The sequence below is a fragment of the Limulus polyphemus genome, unplaced genomic scaffold, assembly GCF_000517525.1.
Source record: "Limulus polyphemus unplaced genomic scaffold, Limulus_polyphemus-2.1.2 Scaffold3752, whole genome shotgun sequence".
Taxonomy (NCBI): Eukaryota; Metazoa; Arthropoda; class Merostomata; order Xiphosura; family Limulidae; genus Limulus; species Limulus polyphemus.
The window spans coordinates 30,698-51,677 of record NW_013669362.1 but is presented as its reverse complement, the minus strand read 5'-3'; the positions used below and the strand labels follow the sequence as shown (position 1 = coordinate 51,677).

General features: G+C 30.1%; 1 protein-coding gene across 1 annotated transcript in view; it reads right to left on the bottom strand.

Moving 5' to 3' along the window:
* The window catches only part of LOC106469976 (intraflagellar transport protein 56-like), a gene marked incomplete at its 5' end in the record, with an annotated part of 63,345 nt that overhangs the window by 12,221 nt on the left and 30,144 nt on the right, over window positions 1-20,980 (bottom strand). The window contains 7 exons of the mRNA XM_013930496.2: window positions 189-272; window positions 3,293-3,381; window positions 4,180-4,243; window positions 8,151-8,260; window positions 13,641-13,743; window positions 14,167-14,241; window positions 16,058-16,159. Of these exons, the coding sequence (XP_013785950.1) occupies window positions 189-272; window positions 3,293-3,381; window positions 4,180-4,243; window positions 8,151-8,260; window positions 13,641-13,743; window positions 14,167-14,241; window positions 16,058-16,159 (627 nt within the window). The remainder of the gene's footprint in view (window positions 1-188; window positions 273-3,292; window positions 3,382-4,179; window positions 4,244-8,150; window positions 8,261-13,640; window positions 13,744-14,166; window positions 14,242-16,057; window positions 16,160-20,980) is intronic.

Genomic DNA, 20,980 nt, shown 5'->3' with positions numbered 1-20,980 from the left:
TTAAACCTAATTAACTTTAAAGTACTTTGTCTAGTAGGAGTTAATTAAAATTTAACTAACTATCTCTATCTGTCTAGTAATATATATATATATATATATATATATATATATATATCAATAAACATTAACTATTAATGTAATTGTTCTTTTTTAAAGAGTGAAAATTAAATATGTAAATACATTCTTACCTCTTCTGCCTCTTTAAAGTTTCCTGTTGCTGCTTTGGCTTGAGCATAGTTGAAGCTAAAAGTGTCATCATTGTAGAAATAGCTCTGTTATATAAAAAATGTAGACAAAGCATTAAGAACAAACTGCTCAACTGTTTTACAACAGATCCAAATGTTCAAAACCTAAAGTTGTTTAAACCTACTAATAGACAATTTATCAATTAAACACACAAATTAATAAAAAAGTGTCCATTGAACAGTTAAGTGCATTTCCAGAAGTTATAAATATTATCAACAAAAAAATATTATTTTGGAAATACTGTAAGTTTTATCACTTAATAGGCACAAAAATGTTTTCAATGAAAGAGAGAGTTTTCTATGTGCTTGTAAAAAATATACTGCTAATACAATCAAAGAATAATTAATTTTCCATTCAATCTGTAACAAGGCACAAATACTATTATTAAATAATGCCAATGGCAACAGAGTTCTTTTTTTTTTTATGAAAAACAAGTGTCAGGTGACTAGTCATGTGATCTGATATGAAGCAGTATATAAAGCAAAATAAATTAAGAGTGTTCTCAGGAGTTTGAACAACAAGAAAATGTGCAGAGAGAGATTGATAATGAAACATGCCAGGACTCCAACATAAAATATGTCCATTTTCATGGTGTGGAAAGCAACAGCATAGATAAACATAACTAGTCATTACAGAATGGCTACAAGTCTGACAAAGTGTGGTTAGCAGGAGAAGGACTCACTTTCAGACCATCAATGCAATTGATCTGGACAGAGTAGAACACTGTTGACAAGACCCTCAACTGCTACTTAATTCAGCCAATGGACCCCAGTTTTTCAACTCAATCAACAGTTTAGTGCAGAAACTAGACAACAAGTCAGCAGTGGATCATATTATCCCAGAAATGCACTGAGTCACTCACCTGAAGCAGGCCACAATGACATACAAACCACATTAATGCCTGAGGCCATCACATGCCTTATTAACATGTTTTCTGATCATTTAATGGTCTGCAAAGCTTGTGGTACTAAATGAAGATTTGTGGACATTGTTTACAACTGTAAACACTTGCATATCAATTCATCTGACTGGTTATCTGACACCTACTTTGCATAAAAAATGTACTCAGGTATGCCACTGAAATGGTTTAAGAAGAGTAGTTGTGCCCTGTCATAGCTAGAACATAATTTAATCTGATTATCCTTTAACTGTTTTCAGCAGTGTAATTAGTTTAAAATCCTTCAATTTCACCTTGTTCAGAATTGTACTGCAAATCACTGGATATTCTGCATAAGCATCCTTAAAGTGTAATTTGTTTACATAACTATTAAAAAAAAATGAAGCTTTACTTACAATCTAAAGTATTTCTGATTATAATGTATTACTTTATATTTTTCCAAATTTGTTAAGCACTTTAAACATGCAATTCATTATAATAGGTACAAAGTGGTAACACGCATCTTGCATGAATAACAGACTGTACTTAATTAATCTAAAATCATTCTTTCCTTAACCCTCTTACTACAGGTTACAGTGTGCATGTCACAAACATTTACAGAGTTAAATTCAAAATTTAATTAAACTAATTTATGATAAATGTATACAACAGAACTTGCCATCAAAATGTAGTAATAAATAATTTTAATATAAGTTTTAAGTTCTTAATTCTATTCAGAAGTATTTTTAAAACATCCTCAATGTCCTCTAGTATGAGAATTGTGATATTTGTTCTCTATGTCTTCCCTCTTCTCTAATATATCTACCACCCCTCTCTGAAGTACAAAAGTTAACATAAATTATTCAATATAATATAGGTATTACAAAGACAAATTCTAATTTTTATAGCCTTCAATCTTCTTTGTTTATGGAGACATAGACTAGAATGACAAAATCACTTGCCATACCCACCTGTCACATCCTCTCTTTCCCAAATTGCCAATAATTCTCTTTGTTTTATATTGAATCATTTATAACCAATAGAAAAATAAAGCTTTAGTCAATCAAATGATATATGATATTATGTTGTTTTCAGTACAGAGTAGCATGTTTTGTCTTCGGTTTGGAAGTTTCTCTTGCAGTGTTCAGATCAAGAAGTTTATTTAATGTCATAGTTAGAAAGCCAGTTAAATTGTAAGTTATAGGACATTACTTGCTTTGTGTGTGTTACTTCTCTGTGTTCTTAGGTGCATTATTTAAGGAAATAAAAATTATTTAATGTCCTAGTACTATCAGTATAAAAAGGTAGGCTTAAATTTCATCAGATCGACAGCAAAGAAACAAGAGGTAAAGGTAAGTACAACATTTCTTGTTATTCATATATATTTTTCATTTATGGTTATAAAAGTTATTAAGATGTAAAAATTAGAAATGTATTAGGTTAGATTAGGTAGGACAATGAATAATGATAATTCTCCACAAAATATGCTTGCATATAGCTCATGTGTTGCATCTTTCAATATGGTAACTTAAGTTACGCATTTACAACTTGTATGGCAGGATTATTAGTTAAAACACAGTTCAAAAAGTAATAAAACAATAAAATTAAGTAGAAACAGATGTAAACTGTTATGAGCCTTAAGCTGTTTAAGATAAACAAATGTATTTCATATTTCCTGTTACAATTTGCAATCATTCTAGAAAGAAAAAATTATTATTCAGATTTCTTATTTTTTATGGTGGAAACAACGTTGGTCAAATTGACTGAGTCCATATATAGTTAGAGTGCAGAAAATAACAGACAGAATATAAATTTCAATTGAAAAAAACGTTTGATATTTATTTTGGAGGTTTTAGAGGTTACAGAAATAAAATTTGAAAAGTATACTTAATCTTAATATGAAAATCACTTTGTATTCAGAGCAGTCAACACTTTGATTCCATATATTCATGGACAAATCTTTATTAAAAATGGTTAATCAAAGTATAAAAGACTGAAAGCTTGCCAAATTTCATGAAGATACATATACGATATAAAGTTATAGTTTGGAACTTCTGACAGTTACTTTAGTTTAGGGTTTCAAGGTTGTTGTAATCCAGCAATTTCGTATGGAAAGGGTTAAATTAAAATATACTCATGCATGCATGTAAAACAAAACGTTTTGCTCACCTTGATAGAGTTCAGATAGAGTAATACATCATCAAACTGTTTCAGCAGAAAAAAACAAGATGCCATACACTGCCTCCCTGGTATAGTATCTGCAATGAATAAAGCAAGTATCTGCTAAACAAATGATAAGATAGATTACAACCATATTAAGTCATTGAAATATTACATTAATTTATGTACACATCATACAAATTCTTTAAGTACATTGAACTTTTTTAACTACTCTTTCTAATCTTTCTTCTGGTAACATTTTTTTCCAACACCAAAAAAGAATTTATACTTAAAGGCCCCTACACAATCATGTGCAGGTAACTTAATTATTTACTGAGTTCTCAGTCTTTAAGTAGTAGGAAATGACTATATATATATAGGCACATTCTTAGTAGAATGTTTTATATTCTTACATCAACAACCACTGAGAAGATAAGTAGGAGTGAGTACATTCTGTATTTAATTTTGCTGATAGAAATGGAGATCTGAAATAGAGTACTGTACATACAGATGGAAAATAATCAAAAACACACACTGAAGTTGCTAAGAAAAGAGAAGCAGCATACAAGTGGCCCATGGTTAAGTGTGAATGAGAAAACTATATTGAGGTGTGCATGAGGATAATGTACTCTACTATACAAGTTTGAATTTCTGAGACTTCCTACCTCTCACATATGATCAATACTACCAATTTTATGTTTAATCATAAAAACAAATTAACAAATTTAGAGTTCTAGCCAATGAAAAACTTTACTTATCTCTAATCTTTTTCTTTGTGATCTAGAACTTTGTTACCTTTCTTGATGTTTCATACCTGAACTCTGTAGAACTGTCAATGTTACACAAGTTTCTTAACTAGAACATCCATTAAACAAAAAAACATTTCATTAACTTACCACATTCACTAGCTGAACCTCCCACAAGCTGAAAAAACTGTTGTGCTATCTTAAGATGCTCTCTCTATAATGTAAGAACAGACTGATGTATTTCACCATTTTCTTTAAAAACTGAAGTTATGTATATAACAAAAACTTTGAGTTGGCAATGAGCTTGGTCAAACATTTTGTGAGAATAAGAGGACATAATTATAATCAAAAAAAGTTTTCACAACTCTCATTTTCATTCTCTGAATTTTTTGTTTTTTACAGTCCATAAACCTTTTCTTACATATTATTACAATACAGGTGGCATGAAAAACTAATATTATTACTACCAGGGTGACTTATGTACAATTGAAATTATTGGTACTACAGTAAATTGGTCAAATCATTTCAAGGACTAGTAATTGTTTTAGAAGTACAGGTATTAAATCATGATATGTAGAAGAAAAACACAAGATCTGCAATGAATCTTAATTTCATAATCTTGGTGACACTCAAAGCACATGTATACCAGTAAACTGAATACAGAATGAGCCATTTCACAATATATAAATGTGTAAATCACTAGATGCTAGTTGAAACTTCAATTAAATATTTACCAAAAAATATACTTTCACCAAGTCTAAGATACCAACACTGGTAATATAACCTTGTCTAATCAGTATTGGAGTTATATGAGAGTAGTGTGTATTCTTTCTTACAATGTTACCAATCTAATAACTTCTGGCATCAGAATCTATCAACAGTGACATCAGAAAAGGCATGTTTCTACCATTAGAAAAAACTGTAGCTGCCTAGCCACTGGAAACTGACTATGGACTTATGACAACAAATGCCAGATTGTGTTCCATTCCTTCAATAACAGTTATAATTTGACTATCTTCAACCCTCCCATATAAAGGATATCACAAAACATACCATATGACAGCCAATAATCAGCCCAAAACTACTTATCTCAGATGCAAACAGGAAAGCACTGTTTCTTTGGTGCTTACTTCACAATGAAAAACACTGCTGCACTGGTGCTTTCATACATGAAACTACTGCTTCATTGGTGGTTATGTCATATAGGAAAGCACTGCTTAATTGGTACTTATGTCACACAGGAAAGTACTGTTTTAGTGGTGTTTTGATCATACAGGAAAGCACTGGTTCACTGGTGCTTACATCATATACATTGTTGATAATAAATAACAGAAAGTATGTGACGTGGTCTAATGAGTTGCATTTTACAATTTTTTGTATTGGTCTCAAAAGTCTCCGTTTATGTTGTTCCAAAAGTGCAAGTTACTAGAGGTGACGTAAGAAACGATGCTGTGGTAATGGTTTGTTTCTTTGATTTATTTTATGATAAAGGAAAATAAAAACCAGGGTGTACCTAGATATTATCCACCCCAAAATATTGCATTTCCACTCTGATGAACCAGGGCTGTTTTAAGATAATGAGAAACAATGCACTGGGCTTGAATTGTCTGATGTTAGAGTAAAGAAAATAGGAAACAATCCACTTGGCTTGTATAATGTAATGCTGGTTCAAAGAGCATGGAGTTATCTTCAGTCATCTTTTTCTGTCAGCACAATTAAAGGATCTTAATCTGACTTAGAATTTTTATTATGAACTTGGTTTACCCATCATAATCATCTGTCAATATGTTCAAAATAATTACAGAAAATTACAAATTATACTACCCATTGTTCACCCCTCATCTACTTATACACGTGCAGAGACTGTAAGGCCTCCTATATTGGTGAAACCAAACGTCACCTTGAAGTACAAACATTTAAACACATGGGTATATCTATAAAATCTGGAAGAATATTTACAAACCTTCCCATCTCTGCTATCTACCAATACAATACAGAAACAGGGCATCCAATTTCTCTCTCCAACTTTAAAATTCTCTCAACAGCCAAACATGATACTGAACTTCTTATAAAAGAAACATTATACATAAAAATTTTTCTTCCATCCTTAAGTAATCACACAGTCTTCATTTGATTTAAACTTATTTTAATTCAACTATTTCATATGTGCCACGTTTTTCATTTTCTCGTGTTATATTTTTATATTCAAATTGTTTACTTCTTATATATATATTTCTGTTGTAAGTACAAATATTGTTTGTTTGTTTTGTACCTCTAGATTACTGATGATGGAATTGTGATGATTCTGAAATGTTTAATAAATGCTTCCTGTTATCACATTTCTGTTTTGATTTATCATTACACTATACTTCAGAATAAATAGGTTGCAAATGAACAAGACAGCCCAGTATACTGTGAAGTCCATAACCTATTGAATACAAGTTACTGTCACTGCAAAAGGGGGTATAACCCAATAATAAAGTGGTTAATCAGTGTAAAAAAACAAATGCTTACCAAAATTAAGTAGGTTTTGAAAGATTGAACAATATACTAAATAAAACAGTCACTATTACCTTATGCATATGGGTGAGTCAAAGTGAGCATTCAAAAGTTACATTCAAAATTTAATTAAACAAGTTTATTATCAATGTATGTAAATAAACCTGATATTGAAATGTAGTTTATAATTAAAATTTTTTATATTATCTAAGTTTCAATTTCTTAGTTTCAAAATAAGATATATAAATAAGTTATCAACCTTCACTTCTCTGTTCAAGTGATAAGTTTTGCACACATATTTTCTTTCTCCCATTTATGGGTTTCAGAAGGTTCAACCAATTACAAACATAAACTACAGATAATGGCAGGTTAGCATATATAATTTAAACCAATCAAATTAAAGCTTGTTGCGTATTGAGAAAAGTCATTGCTCCAGGCAGTAATAACTTTTCCCTTATTTATAGCTTAGTTAGATAGCCAGATAAATCATAGTAGTTTTAAACATTTATATTCTAATACCTGATATATCTTTTATATTCTAAAGTGCATATTTAAAAGCTACATGAATTGTTTTTTAAACAGTCAACGTAGTGAGAAAAAAGTATGGTTACTAAAGCACAGCATACGAGTGCAAAAAAATCCTCAGTGCTACAGTAATCGCTAAATTTCTTATTTCTTATGTGTATGCTTTATTTATTGTTATACATTTTTTAATAAAATTAAATAAAATGTTAAATTAGAAACTTATGAGATTAGGTAACAAAACTTATGTGACATGAAATAGAAAAATTTGACGAGATCAGCTTGGGCTACGTGTGTTGCATGATTCTTATTTATTGCTTTTTGCATACTGAGTGGGTCTAAGGTATGGTGTAAAGTAATAAAAAAAAAGCAGATGTGAAAAGTACAGAAACTAAAGCTGTTACAATAAATAATTGCAACTATCTGTTACAATCAGCAGTCACATTCTGGAAAAAAAAATTACTAAATTTTATTTCATACTTTTCAACTTGTCATTACACTGCACATTTAGAATTTTGCTATCATAGTAAAGAAAATAAGAGATAAAATATAGTTTTAGCAAAACAAAAAAAAAGATATCCAGTAGAGGTTCTAGAAAACTTTAGGATGTCAATTATTATTTTCATTCATAGCATGAAACAAACTTTTCACAGAGATTGACTCATTAAAGGATTAGTAAATTTACAAACAGATCTATAGTTAAATTGATTTAATAAAAATCTGATTTTTTGCCACAGCATAACAACTCAAGAATGGCTATGACTTTTTTTATGTACAAACTTTTAGCTAATAGCTCCATCTTTTGACTAATTTCAGATCTAGTTACAGCCATGGCTATTGAAGATTACCTCTTGTTTTGTGTACAACTTACTTGTAATATTTACTAAAAGCTTGCCAAATTTTGCTAAGATATACTAACTACATTCAGAATTATGGTATGTATTGTTTCATGGTTATGTAATGACAACAAGGTCATTGAAGTTGACTAAAGCTGTGTGTGGAGGGTTACACAAAAATAAATTTAATTGCATGATACAGTCACGCCATGGTCACTTTAAAATAACTATTAAGTTAAAACAAAATAATGGAAGTAAACCTACAGATCCTTGTTCTTGGCCAATAGCAGAATTGACAACTCCTTTTAATATATACTCATGAGGAACAGCAGGCTCTAGATCTTTGATAAGATTGTGAGCTTCCTGGACATCATCTGAAATATGTGATTCATGCACTATTAAATCAACTTACTATTACACATTTGTAAAGCATACAACCTCTAAAATCACTAAGTTTACAAACTGAAGAAACCAAAATGTGTAATATGATCATTCAAAATGGGTAATTCAATCATTCATCATAATAGTATTATATCATGAGTTAAATGTTCCATAGTCAAGCCTTGTACATTTATATGTAAATAAAGTTTAAAATTTCCATAAAATCTATATTATTTATGAAGATCTACTAATGATCAATCAAGATTGGAAATTACTGAACAATTAATTCAACTTTGAAACCAAGATAACTAGTTTGTGATATTAAAAACTAATAACATTACCTACTCTTTTAATCACAGTTATTAGTCAGTTAATCCACTGTAAATGAAAGTCCCCACTAAAAGATAAATGTTGTTATAGCTCATTAACCTGGGAAAATTTCCAAGTGAAAGAAACTAAAAGACTTAACTTTGAGATCAAACAGATGAAGAAATAGGTGCCCTTTACAAAGTCTATGAAACCAATGGTTATCCTTCACAACTTTTTTAGATAAAAAAATAAATATTTGGAACACAAAACAGACAAAATGAACTAAAAAACCTACAACAATTTCAATAATTTTCATGAATATAATACAACTTTTCACTAAGAATTATCTAGAAAGTAGGGTGTATATAATATATGGTAACAAATCTAAATGTTTTTTTTTACATCCAGTCTAGACTATCTTTTCTGACATGCATTGTGAACGATAAAGCATACTTACTAGAAATGTTGCATTTCAATGATATGTCTCATTAATTCTCTCTATTCCTAAGGGATAAGTGAGAATTGTCTCCCATTTTCAATCATTTTCAGTATTTTTAAGCATGATTTTTGAGATAAAATAATTAAGAAGCAAGTCCTGTGATTTATTTATATGCATATGTAGAAATGTTTGGGAATACAATACTAGTTATCCTTACATTACATTTGATTCTCAAAACTACAAATCATTTTTGGTGAAATTCTCTAACATCTTGACAATATTTCTATGCCAGTCACAATCACAAAGATAGTAAGCATTACAACAAAAGTGCAATTATAAATTATATGGACACTAACATTCTTGCCATCAAAGGTTTACTCTGACTACAGTAATGAAAAAGTCTAGGTGCATATTATGTTTGGTGATAAGACAAAATTGACTCTTTGTTTTTTGAATATTAGTGTATATTATATTTGGGAGCATATTATATTCAGAAAATTACACTAAATATTGGAGAAAAACACAAACTTGTCAAGCCACTGTTGTAGAGATACATAGATTATACGAAGTCCATGTTGTTGTTTTTAGAGCAAAGCTATGGAACAGACTATCTGTCCTGCTCACCTGGAGAATCAAACCCCGGATTTTAATATTACAAGTCCATGAATTTACTTTTGACCCACTAGCAGACCTGAAGTCCATAAACTTGATATTAAAATGAGGTTAATTAAGAGCTTTACTAAACCATTACTTAGAAACCACTGTTCCTAGAAACATCTTTACATATCCAAATCTCAAATCACTGTGTGTATCTTAAGCAGTAGACACAAATGCCAAATAAAGTACTGACTGGAAAGAAAACTTTAACCCTCTCACTATGAAAGTGTGCATAGAGAATTACATTCAAAATTTAATTAAAATACTTTATTATTGCATAGCATATGAATAAACTTGGCATAAAAACATAGTTAATAAAACAAACTTTAATACAAGTTTAAGTTATTAATTTTATGAGTAAATATTAAAAAAATTCTCAATCTTACCTTACTATGACAACTGTGATGTTTGCTCTCTAGGTATCCCCCCCCCTTCTATAATTTATTTATCACCCCCCTGAGAAGTGCAAAATATAACGTAAATTACTCATTATAATATTATTATTCAGGCAAAGCATAATTTTTAAAGCCTTCAATCTTATTTGGTTAAAGAGCCATAAAATAGAAAATAAGACACTTCTTGCCACACCCACCTGTCACATTCTGTCTTTCACAAATTGACAATATTTTTCTCTGACATTTAACACCATATTATTTATAACTAATAGAAATCCAGTGTTTTAATATATCAAATGACATAAAATATTACATTGTTTTCTGTACAGAGAATTGTCTATTTTGCTTCCAGTTCAAACTTTATTCCCACAGGAAATACATCAATGAGCTTAGCTGAATTTTTAACAGCTCTTATTGCATAGATACAAAGCCCACCTACATCATCCAAAGACCTGGGGCAAAAGACCACTGTAGGGTGAAAGAAGTCCCCATGGTAAATGAAGGGAGATCGAGATACTGACTGAGACACAAAATGACTAAGACTGGATGCCTAGCTATGGATCACTCAGGAACCACAAAAAGACAGGAATAAATCCTGGAAAATATCGAGAAACTCATTTGATAGAGTCTTTAGCCATTAGGACTAACACTATCATGGATGTTGGCAAGAAATAAGATCCCTTGAAGGAGGGAAAATAATGGGAACAGGAGACAAAGGAGTGAGAGAGCAAAAACATGGAGGGCAAAGGTACATAAACCTAAGGAAACAGGACCAACCAATCCTGAGCCTATAGAATAGTCACTGCCAGGACTGACAGCACTGAAGTCTATAAGCAGTGGAAGGATAGATGAAATCAAATGAACGGGAAGTGGTGATAATGAGAGAAGATGAAGCAGGAGGAAATGAGGTAGACAGAGGTAATTAAGAAGAACAGGAGAAAGTAAAACAGCAAGAATAAGGAAGAGCATTGGCATGCAATCTAAACATATGACCCCAGAGAAATAAGCATTCCTGTAAAATTCATACAGGCAAATGAAAGGAGTCAGACAAAGGCATATGAAAGAAAAGGGAAACAAAAGGATACGAGTAACAAGGGCATCACTCCCCTCATAAACTCTAGCAAAAGATCAACCAAAGACGAAGAGATAAATCCAAGGAGAGAAAAATGCCACAAAAGAGAAGGTAAATGAACAAGCATTTGCTGAAGACCCCTGAGGAGAATGGTGGATTACCACAAAAAGAAAGTGAATGTAGGAAAAATTAGTGGAAAAGGGTAAAAAGTGCAAGATGAAGATGGGACACTTAAGTCTATGAAAAGATGAACAAATGACAAAGGATCTGCCCTCAAGTTGGAATAAAAGACTACAGAGTTGAGGAGCCGAAGAAGTTACTGATGCTAATGAAATAATATGGTGGAAATAAATGGCCACAATATCTGCAGATGCAGAAAATGTTGGAAAGTGAAAATTCAACAATAAATACTTCTACAACAGGCAATGTCTTTGTAGATATTTTCACTTAAAAAACATCTAACTCTGAAAAGATCATGAGCGAAAAAAAAGACACATTGTGACACATGAGTGCCATTTGAGAAGTGATGAGAGTGGTTCATAGTATAGAGGGAGCCAGCTGTACTAGAAGGGTGTGTTGCATTCCTATTGGTTGAAAGTTGCTGCATGCTCACTTGCATGCTACAATGCTGCTATACCACGTGTAATCATGTGAAATTAGGTGGGAGACTCAAACAATAATTGTGCATATAGAGGGCAGCACAAATCAAGGAAAGCTATGTGAGAAGAGATAAGATATAGTATTGGAAGATTCTTAATGCTTACTAAACTTGGGAAATTTCTTGAAGATACACAGAACATATTAGAGGTTATAGTATTAAAACTACAAAGGTCAAGTTGAGGTCAAGAGCTCAACAAATTAGACCAAGCCCATAGTGATAGGGTTAATAATGCGTATATGATTTTAGGTTACCCCCTTCAAACATTTCCATTAATCAGCTTATCAACTTATGCATATTTTTAATCTTTTACTTTGAGAAATATGATTCTGTAATCAGTCAATTTTTTATTGTATGCTCACTTCATTACTTAGAAAAGGAGAGAAACTCTCATTCTTTGATATTGATATTATGAAATTAAATTTTATGTGAAGCTACCTTACAGAAACAGTTATAGCCATTGTACTCAGATCATTCAGTCTACAAGTTTTCAACATGGTTAAACACAGTTAAGATGCCTGCATTCCCAATATGATCTTTAAAACTAACAGTTTACTACAGAACTTAAGGCTGTTTAGCCAAAATAATGACTAAAATATCTTATATTATTTGTTAAAAAATAAATATCACATATTTCAACAGATCTGCACTACAGTGAAACATCCTACATTTGTTGACACTTACAAACTAATCATTATTCAAGAAGAAAATTACAAAAATCAAGGACAAATGTTACCCTCAGGCAGGAAGTCAATATACTGGTCTATGATGCTACACAAGCAGGAAGTCAAGCCCAAAATAAGTAACTTAGAAAAATCTCCTTTCTCACGAGCAGGGCGAAGGGGGAAATCAATATACTTGAACACCCCAGTTTAAGAAAGTTTAATCTTTCCTTTTAAAACTAAATACCTGCCATGATGTTTTTATTTGTATTATGCTACACAAGCAGAAAGTGAAAAGACAACTATGATGCTACTCAAGTAGGAAGAAAACAAAAGACTGATCTATGATGCTACTCAAACAGGAAATAAATAGACTGACTTATGATCTACTCAATCAGGAAGTGAATAAATTGATTTGTGATGCCACTATGATATTTTTCAACAATTAATTACTTCTATTAAAACACTAGCATCATGATCAAACATTATTAAAGTAACACATGCAACAAATGCTGATGCATGCTTTGTGCTTTATGTACTTATATATGCATAATAAGAATATGTAGTAGTTAACCAGAGACATATGTATGTCAATTGGTGTGAGAATAATGAGATCCTACAGTAGGATTAAATAATAATGTATATGATGATATAAGTAATTAATATAAGAAGAAACTGAATAAACCAATAACTTTTTCATAGCATTATAATGATCCCATAAATATTGGAACAATCAGTAATTGTTAAGTACATGCTTATTAGACTGATTTAAAATAGTTAAATGTCATTATATGTAATAAATAAAGCACTATTTCACACATTGACCTAATAAAGTCTTCCATAAATAAAACAATAGATGTCAATGTTTTAAATCACCGACTTCACAAAAACTAAAATATTATTTTACATGTAAATACAGAAATGTAAAACAAGTTATAAGGAAACAAAAATACATTTTACAAAAATCAAGATACCAAAAGTAGAAGACATATTCTTCAAGTATAGCTGAAACTAGCCTTAATTTACTTAATGTAGAGAGCACTGGGTTTATAACAGTATTCTAGCCCAAGAACAGCTCTAAACCATAGGCATGTTTAAGTAATAATAGTCATCTTAGCCTATGACTATACATTGTTGAACAGAAATTTTACAATTACATATGAATGTACAAGAATGATTACCTTGCTTTAAATAGTAGATAACCAAGTTTAGCCTGGCCTCAGGAATTACATCTACAAGTGGAGGAAGAACTTGGAGTGCTCCCTCTCCACCTCGAAACACAACCTATGTTATGGAATAGTGCTAATGAGGCTCTACTTTATCAGCAAACATAAAAATATAATTTGAAAGAGAATAAAATGAAGTACCAAATAATCCTTTTGGTAAAAAGTTAGTTCTTATATATGAATGTAATAGCATAAGACTCACAGATAAACTGAAACACTTCTACAAGCCAATAATACACCTTGAATTAGTTATAAAAACATCAAATTTAACTAAAATGTTTATTAACAAATAGAAACAACTCAAAAGGAAACTAAATCAGAAAATGTTAATAACAAGTAACTAAAAAGTAACAGAGAATGTTTTAATTTTAAATGCCTTTAAATAGTACAAATGTGCAATTATACATGATCATGGACAACTTGTGTAACAACAAAAGTATAACACAGATGAATTTTTTAGAAAATGGAGTAGTGTACCTACCAGGTTATGTTTGATGAGATCTCTAGCAAATGTAAAGGAAGGAGATGCCATATCTTGCAAATTTTTCAGTTCAGCCTAGAATGTATAGTATACATTTATATCATAATCTTAAGCTTCCATATAGATTTGACATCAAGTATCATAATTTTGTACATGTGTGGTTCCCAAGCATGTTACTAATCATCTGTCTTGAGTAGAAAGGGATTTTTTAACCTTCTTTTACAGTTTGAATGCTATTTTTAAAATCCATGAGGCTAATATCATCTATATATAGATTCTGTGACTCTGAAATTCGTTTTCTAAATCACCCTCACAAAAAAAGACAACAATAAAGCCTTCCTATCAAATAACTACAATAACTTTTAGAATTTTTTTCTAGAATTTCCATTTCCTATTTTTGAACATTTTCAATTATGTTCATAAGCTATATGATCAGTATGCCAATCCCTATATACTATTTTTTACAGAACACTATACAACAGCTCAAAAAAAGGAAAAAAGTTTTTTTAGCACAGCAAATGGGTATTGTTTTTTCAAACTGTTCACTTGTTATCAAAAACACTGTTTTCTTAATTGTGTAAGGTACACATAAAATTACAAGGTATTGTATTATATACAATATCTGTGTCAAAAGAATAATACTGTATATGTTTATATTTATAAGGATGGTGACATCAGTACTTGCAAACTGTCAACAGCACACATTTATTTGTTTTTCGTTTGGTTATCTAAAAAAATATTCTTGAATGCATTACAAAGAGCTTCTCACAAAAGAACTTATTTCTTTACCAATAACTTTAGTTTCCTAATTATATACCTCATTTAACAGGAAAACACAAAAAACTTTAAATATATTTTTGAAAAGTAAACAAAATCATTAAGTTTGTTAGCAATATTTGACCTACATAATAATATTACGTTGTATTTCATATTTCTGAATTTTTTCTAAAGACAAGCAAACCTGTACTAAAGAAATGGGAGTTTCTTTTTCCACAAAAACATTTAAGATGTATATTCATCAATTATCATTTAGACAAAAGAAAAAATGTCACATAAAAAAGATGAATGCATGTGTTTGTATTCAATCAATATTCAAAATTAAACTTTGATCTTCTTACAATTTTTATAGCATTTTAATTATTAACATTTTTAGTACAATGTAAAAGTAAGTACTCATTTTTTCCTCTGCTACAATTATTATTTAAATATACATTTGGTACCTTACTCACTGTAAACCACAAAAGGATGTAACATAAGTCTGTGAAAGTTTTTACTGGTTAGGTTCATAAGAAAGTTACCACAGTTAGTGTTAAAATGTCAAAATAATAACATAAAACTTATATACCTGATTATCTGTGTCAGCATTTAAAAAATTTAATAATAACAAACAAAACATGAATCTAATTTCTGTCAGAATTACTTTGTATTTCTTTATGATTTTCACCTAGGCTTTTGCAATCCAGCAAAGATATCCTTAAAAATGTATACTAATAAAAGCATAACAGCACTTGTGAGCAAACTCCAATTTTAAGGATGAAATCGGGCTAATCACTTCAAAATTTGGGAACTATCCTTTTGAGACATACCTTGAAACTTGCTAATATTTAAATATATTTTTTTCAGAATAGTGATCAACTTAATGCAACAAAATATTTTTTACAAAGAGATTACTCAAGCAGTATTTTTTAGTAACAGCATGAATCAGAGTTTACATATATGAGGAACTGAGTACATGTAAACTACAGAAGTGTTGTTTACACCAAAGAAGCTCTTTAGAGAACAAACTACTCAGCACCCATTTTTTTTTTTTTCATGGGTAAGCCACATGAAACAAAGTGTAAATAAAAAATGTTGGCTACCCTTTAGTATACATAAAACAAAACTTCCTTACCTCTGCAGCTTTTCCATTATACAGTCTGAAGTGATTACATGCTTTCAAGTTGATGGCAGTTGCACTGTCAGGGTAATTCTGTAGGTAAACTGCTAAGACTTCCTAAGTAATAAGCAAATACGAGAAAATATTTCAACTTAAAAATGTCTCAGAACATACTGCTTCACCCAATAAATGTAAGTAACTACAGATTTTAAAATTTAGAATAAGAATTCTACTTCCTAAAGTTTTTGACTGACATGAAGTTTCAGTATACTGAGTTTCTATAGAAAGTTATTTCTATGAAATAAATATCTAATTTGTAAATTATATGTTTTGTGTGAAACAAGTTTTCAAATTTGTTTCATTAAATAGCCTATTATAAACATATAATTTACAAATAATTGTTAGTAATTATATTTTCTGCATAACTAAGGAAAAAAAAGGCTTAATTTGACTTATAAAACCTATATTGTTAGTTTTTAATAATATAATAATTTTCTTAAATTAACTAAAGTGCTTTACAACACATGTAAAAATTTTACAAGAGCAGATATTTTCATAAAAAACCAAGCTATGAATGTATAACTTAAAATTCATAATTTAATATACTTGGAACACCTGTATGAACTTTGCAAAGTAATAATCTTAAGTTAAACAAAATCAAAAGTATCACTTTTACATTACAAACTACTTTGTTTCAGTTGATTTTTTATAAATGCAGAAATAATTTTAAAATAAAAATGCATATAAAAATGTTAGAAAACTTGTGCTACACTCACCATTTAATGTACTTCTGAGGTACATTATCCTCATTTACAGTGATTTTGATTCTGTAACTCAAAATGACTGTTTTTGTTGAACTAATTGGATCTGAAACAAGGCTACTTCATGTGTATTTAAAAATTTAAGAAAATAAGTTTTATGAATCAATTTTTGATTTATACCACAAAACACTAATAACAAAATGTGATTACAAGTCATTTGGAATTAACACAATGTGTTCACACTGCTTCAAGCTTTTGGTTACAAATTTTAACACCTTTACCAGAAGATGTTAGAAGCTGCTAAATGCTAGTCTGAAAGTGGTCTCTATTTTATGAATGTGTTACTTGTGCATTACACACTTGAGTTAAATGTGCAAAATTGAATCATATTGATCTTTAAGAACAGTACAGATAACCTTAAAAGTGTTGATTCAATGAATAGTTTTAAAGTCAACTAAAATTCCTATTAACAAAACATTACACTCTTCTTAGAAGATAATATCAGTTACACGTACTAAGTGGTAATCCAGTCAGAATATAAAATGTTTTATTTGATAAGTGCATAATATGAATATAACACAATCAGTCATAACATGAAGGGAAATTCCTATTCTGATCTTGCAGTTAGTAAACATGCACACACATAATACAGAAATCTATAAATATGTAGACACTGTATTATCTTAAATTTACCTAGCTATTTTTCTCTTCTTACTGGTTGAAAAGAGGAATCATGCATTTTTGATAAATTAATGATGCCTTCTGATTAGCTGGAGTTGCATGTGCTTGGTCAAGAAAGGCAAAAACTGTAACTTTGTACTGTAACAGCTGTATGACTCCACCTTGTTGAAAATATTAAATTGTGTTTCACAGGAAATAATTTCATAATCTTGGTTAATTGTTAAGTAATAAAATCTAATTGCTCATTGCAAATGTAAAATTACAGTGCAACTCTTTCTTTATCATTTTTATCTGTTTGATTATTCTTTTAATTTATGACAAGATATTAGGGATGCACAAAGTAACTTAACATATATTTTATAATCTTAGCACTTTTTAGGATTGGCATGTAGTCTGTAAGGTTTGTACAAAGAATTGTTTTGTTCACTAAATTGTTTGTGCACTTTGTTCTCATTATATCGATGTTGCACACATAATGCTTAACTAAATATTTTCAATAAAATGTTACCATACAATTTTATATTAAGAACACAATATATATAGACAAGTTTCTTTAATTCAATTTCTGTTTCTTTAATTGGCTCATTAGAACTGATGTGAGGAACACCACAGCATCAAATCCATGACAATAAGTACAAGTATAGAGATATTATACATAAAATGCCATAAAAATATAAAATTACTGTACATTCAATTACATGAGTAATGTTTTGTTTGATAAGTTCTATCAACACAACATATTCGATTTTCAATATTTTTTATCATTTAAGATATATTGTTTTTCTCCTAAAGTTTGTGGATAAAAGAATGAAAGTCGAAACTATATTTTCATTACAAAAAGATGTAAACATCTGAAAGCTTTACACAATAAATGGTGAACTGATAGGATCATAAACAAATGTCCCATACTTATTGAAATGTTCCTTCATAAAAATGTTTTTCTATAAACTAACAAACAACTTTAATGAAATAAATGTGTAACTTCCCTTAAACTCGTGTTATTCTGGGCACAAAATTAAGATTAAGGATTAAGCAAATAATAATCTGAAGTCATTTTAGGGCATCAGTAAAAAATATAACATAATTTTAACATATAAGAAATAGGTTGTTCCAAGATTATTATTATAGCCAACATGTAGAATGCCCAAAAAATATAATGCTGCCACACACACTTTCCAACTTTCATTAATATAGTTATCAAGCTTTCTCTTTAACTCCCTTAACTTTACTGCCTCCAAGGGCATCCCCTCCCAAAGGCCAATCACCCTGTTAGAAAAATAAAACTGTCTTAGCTGAAGATGACTCCTACCCTACCAAAATTTATATTTGTGTCCCCTAGTCCTACTATTCTTGCTATCAAGTATTAAAAAAGATGATGCATCAATACTATCAATTTCCTTTACAATCTTAAATACCTCAATCAGATCCCCTCTAACTTTTCTGTTTTCAAGAGAAAATAATTTCAGATATCTTAACCTCCCCTAGTATGACAACCCCTCCATCCCAGGCATCATTCTAGTAACCCTCCTCTGAATCCTTTCCAAAAATTCAATGTCCTTCCTAAAGTAAGGAGCCCAAGACTGAACACAGTACTCCAAATGTGGCATAACCAGTGACCTATACGATGAAATTACAGCTGCTTTAGACTTTCATTCAGTATCTCTGTAGATACAACTTAATATCCTATTTTTCCTACCACTAGCAACAGCATGCTGCTTAGATGGCTTCAAAGAATGTCAAAAGATTTGTAAGGCAAGATTTTCTCTTAGTGAAACCACATTGACTATCCAATGAAATTCTTAACTTTGTTAAATGGCTTTGCAAAGCATCTTTTATTAGACTTTCCAAAACTTTTCCTACAACTTATGTAAGACTAATAGGCCTATAATTACTGCGACAATTTATATTACCTCCTTTGAAAAGAGAAGTAAAATTAGCTAACCTCCAATCATCTGACACCTGCCCACTATTCAAGGATTTACGAAAATGTGTAGCAAGTGGCTCACATATCCAATCAATTTTATATTGTCTAAGTTTTGTTCCTTTATTTTAAACAGCAATTAAAACTGCATTTTTTCTGTCACATGATCCACTCACAGTTACAATTCTCAACTTTTAAAAGCTCTTATACAAGAAACTGTGAGTAGTTAATATACTTTTTGCTCAGATGGTCAAAGTACAGTAAACAGATGTATTTTATTACCATCTGAATACTTTCCAACAATTTCTCCCTATATGAAACATTGTAAATTGTTTCTAAGTTTAAGGTCAGTCATGCCCACATGCAAAGTCGAAGCTGTGTTGCTAAGTGATAGTTTGAAGTTGAAAAGCATGCTTATAACCAATAGAAAGAGCAGCTTTCCCACTATTTATTTAATAGCTGAAGAAACATTACCAGTGTATGGATTTGTACTATGAGATAGAAAATAAGCTTAGTTCATTGTTCTCTTGAGGGGTAAGTAGCACTTGGCAAGTGTTTCTTGCTTTATATATATTAGCTTGCATTTATATCTTAATTAATCATGTATTATTTATGTTTGAAAATCCACATTTGAAAGGTTTAATGATTTTTATACATTTAGCTTGTTGTACCTTAGATTTTGAAAGTGTCTGAACAGGATGGCATTATTTGCATGTGCAAGTATTAGTGAAAGAGTTTGTGCATGGGAGTCATCCTATAATACTAACAGAGCTTTCAGGGACTAGTTGATGTACTGGTATCAATAATAAAAGACAAAGAATTGTAAAGGAAAATTAAAAATAAACAATAAGTGAAAAGTTAAAGACGTAAAATTTTCAAAAGACTTCTATGAAGTGCTAAAGGTATGTACATATTTCAATTTTTAATCTTAAACATTTCATTGCATTGTACATTGATGATAATAACTAGAGTTAGTAATACAGCAGAGAAAATAAAAATTAAAATATAAACATTTACCTGAAAAAACTTTTTATATTCATTTAGTTCTAGTCTATGCAAATGAAATGTGAAAACTGTAAGATAATAAGTAGTACTTTTATACTCAAAATAAAAATCACTTTGCATGTAAACTATTCAGAGTCAGAGTGCAAATAACTACATTAAATAACGAATTTTTTTATAAGAAATAGTAGAAAACCCTAAAAATTAAATATTTTACTTATCTAAACTATACACCTGGAAAAAAGTTAAGCACCCCCGTGTTTTTTTCAAGTGATTCAGATTCGACGTTCTTGTGACTGATTATAAATTACCATTCAATCTAAACGTGTTTATCAAATGAAATTATGCATTATTGGGCACAAGAAAACAAGATTATCACCGTAAAATAACAATTTTTAATTTACATATTATGACATCAAAATATGGACAGTTTTCACGCTTAAAATTATCTTTAATAAGTATTGTCAGTGAAAGCTCAATAACGTTATTGAATTGTCAAATCACATTACAAAATGTCAATCATGACCCACACATTGATAATTAGTCATCGAAAAGTCAATATCGGGTATATCC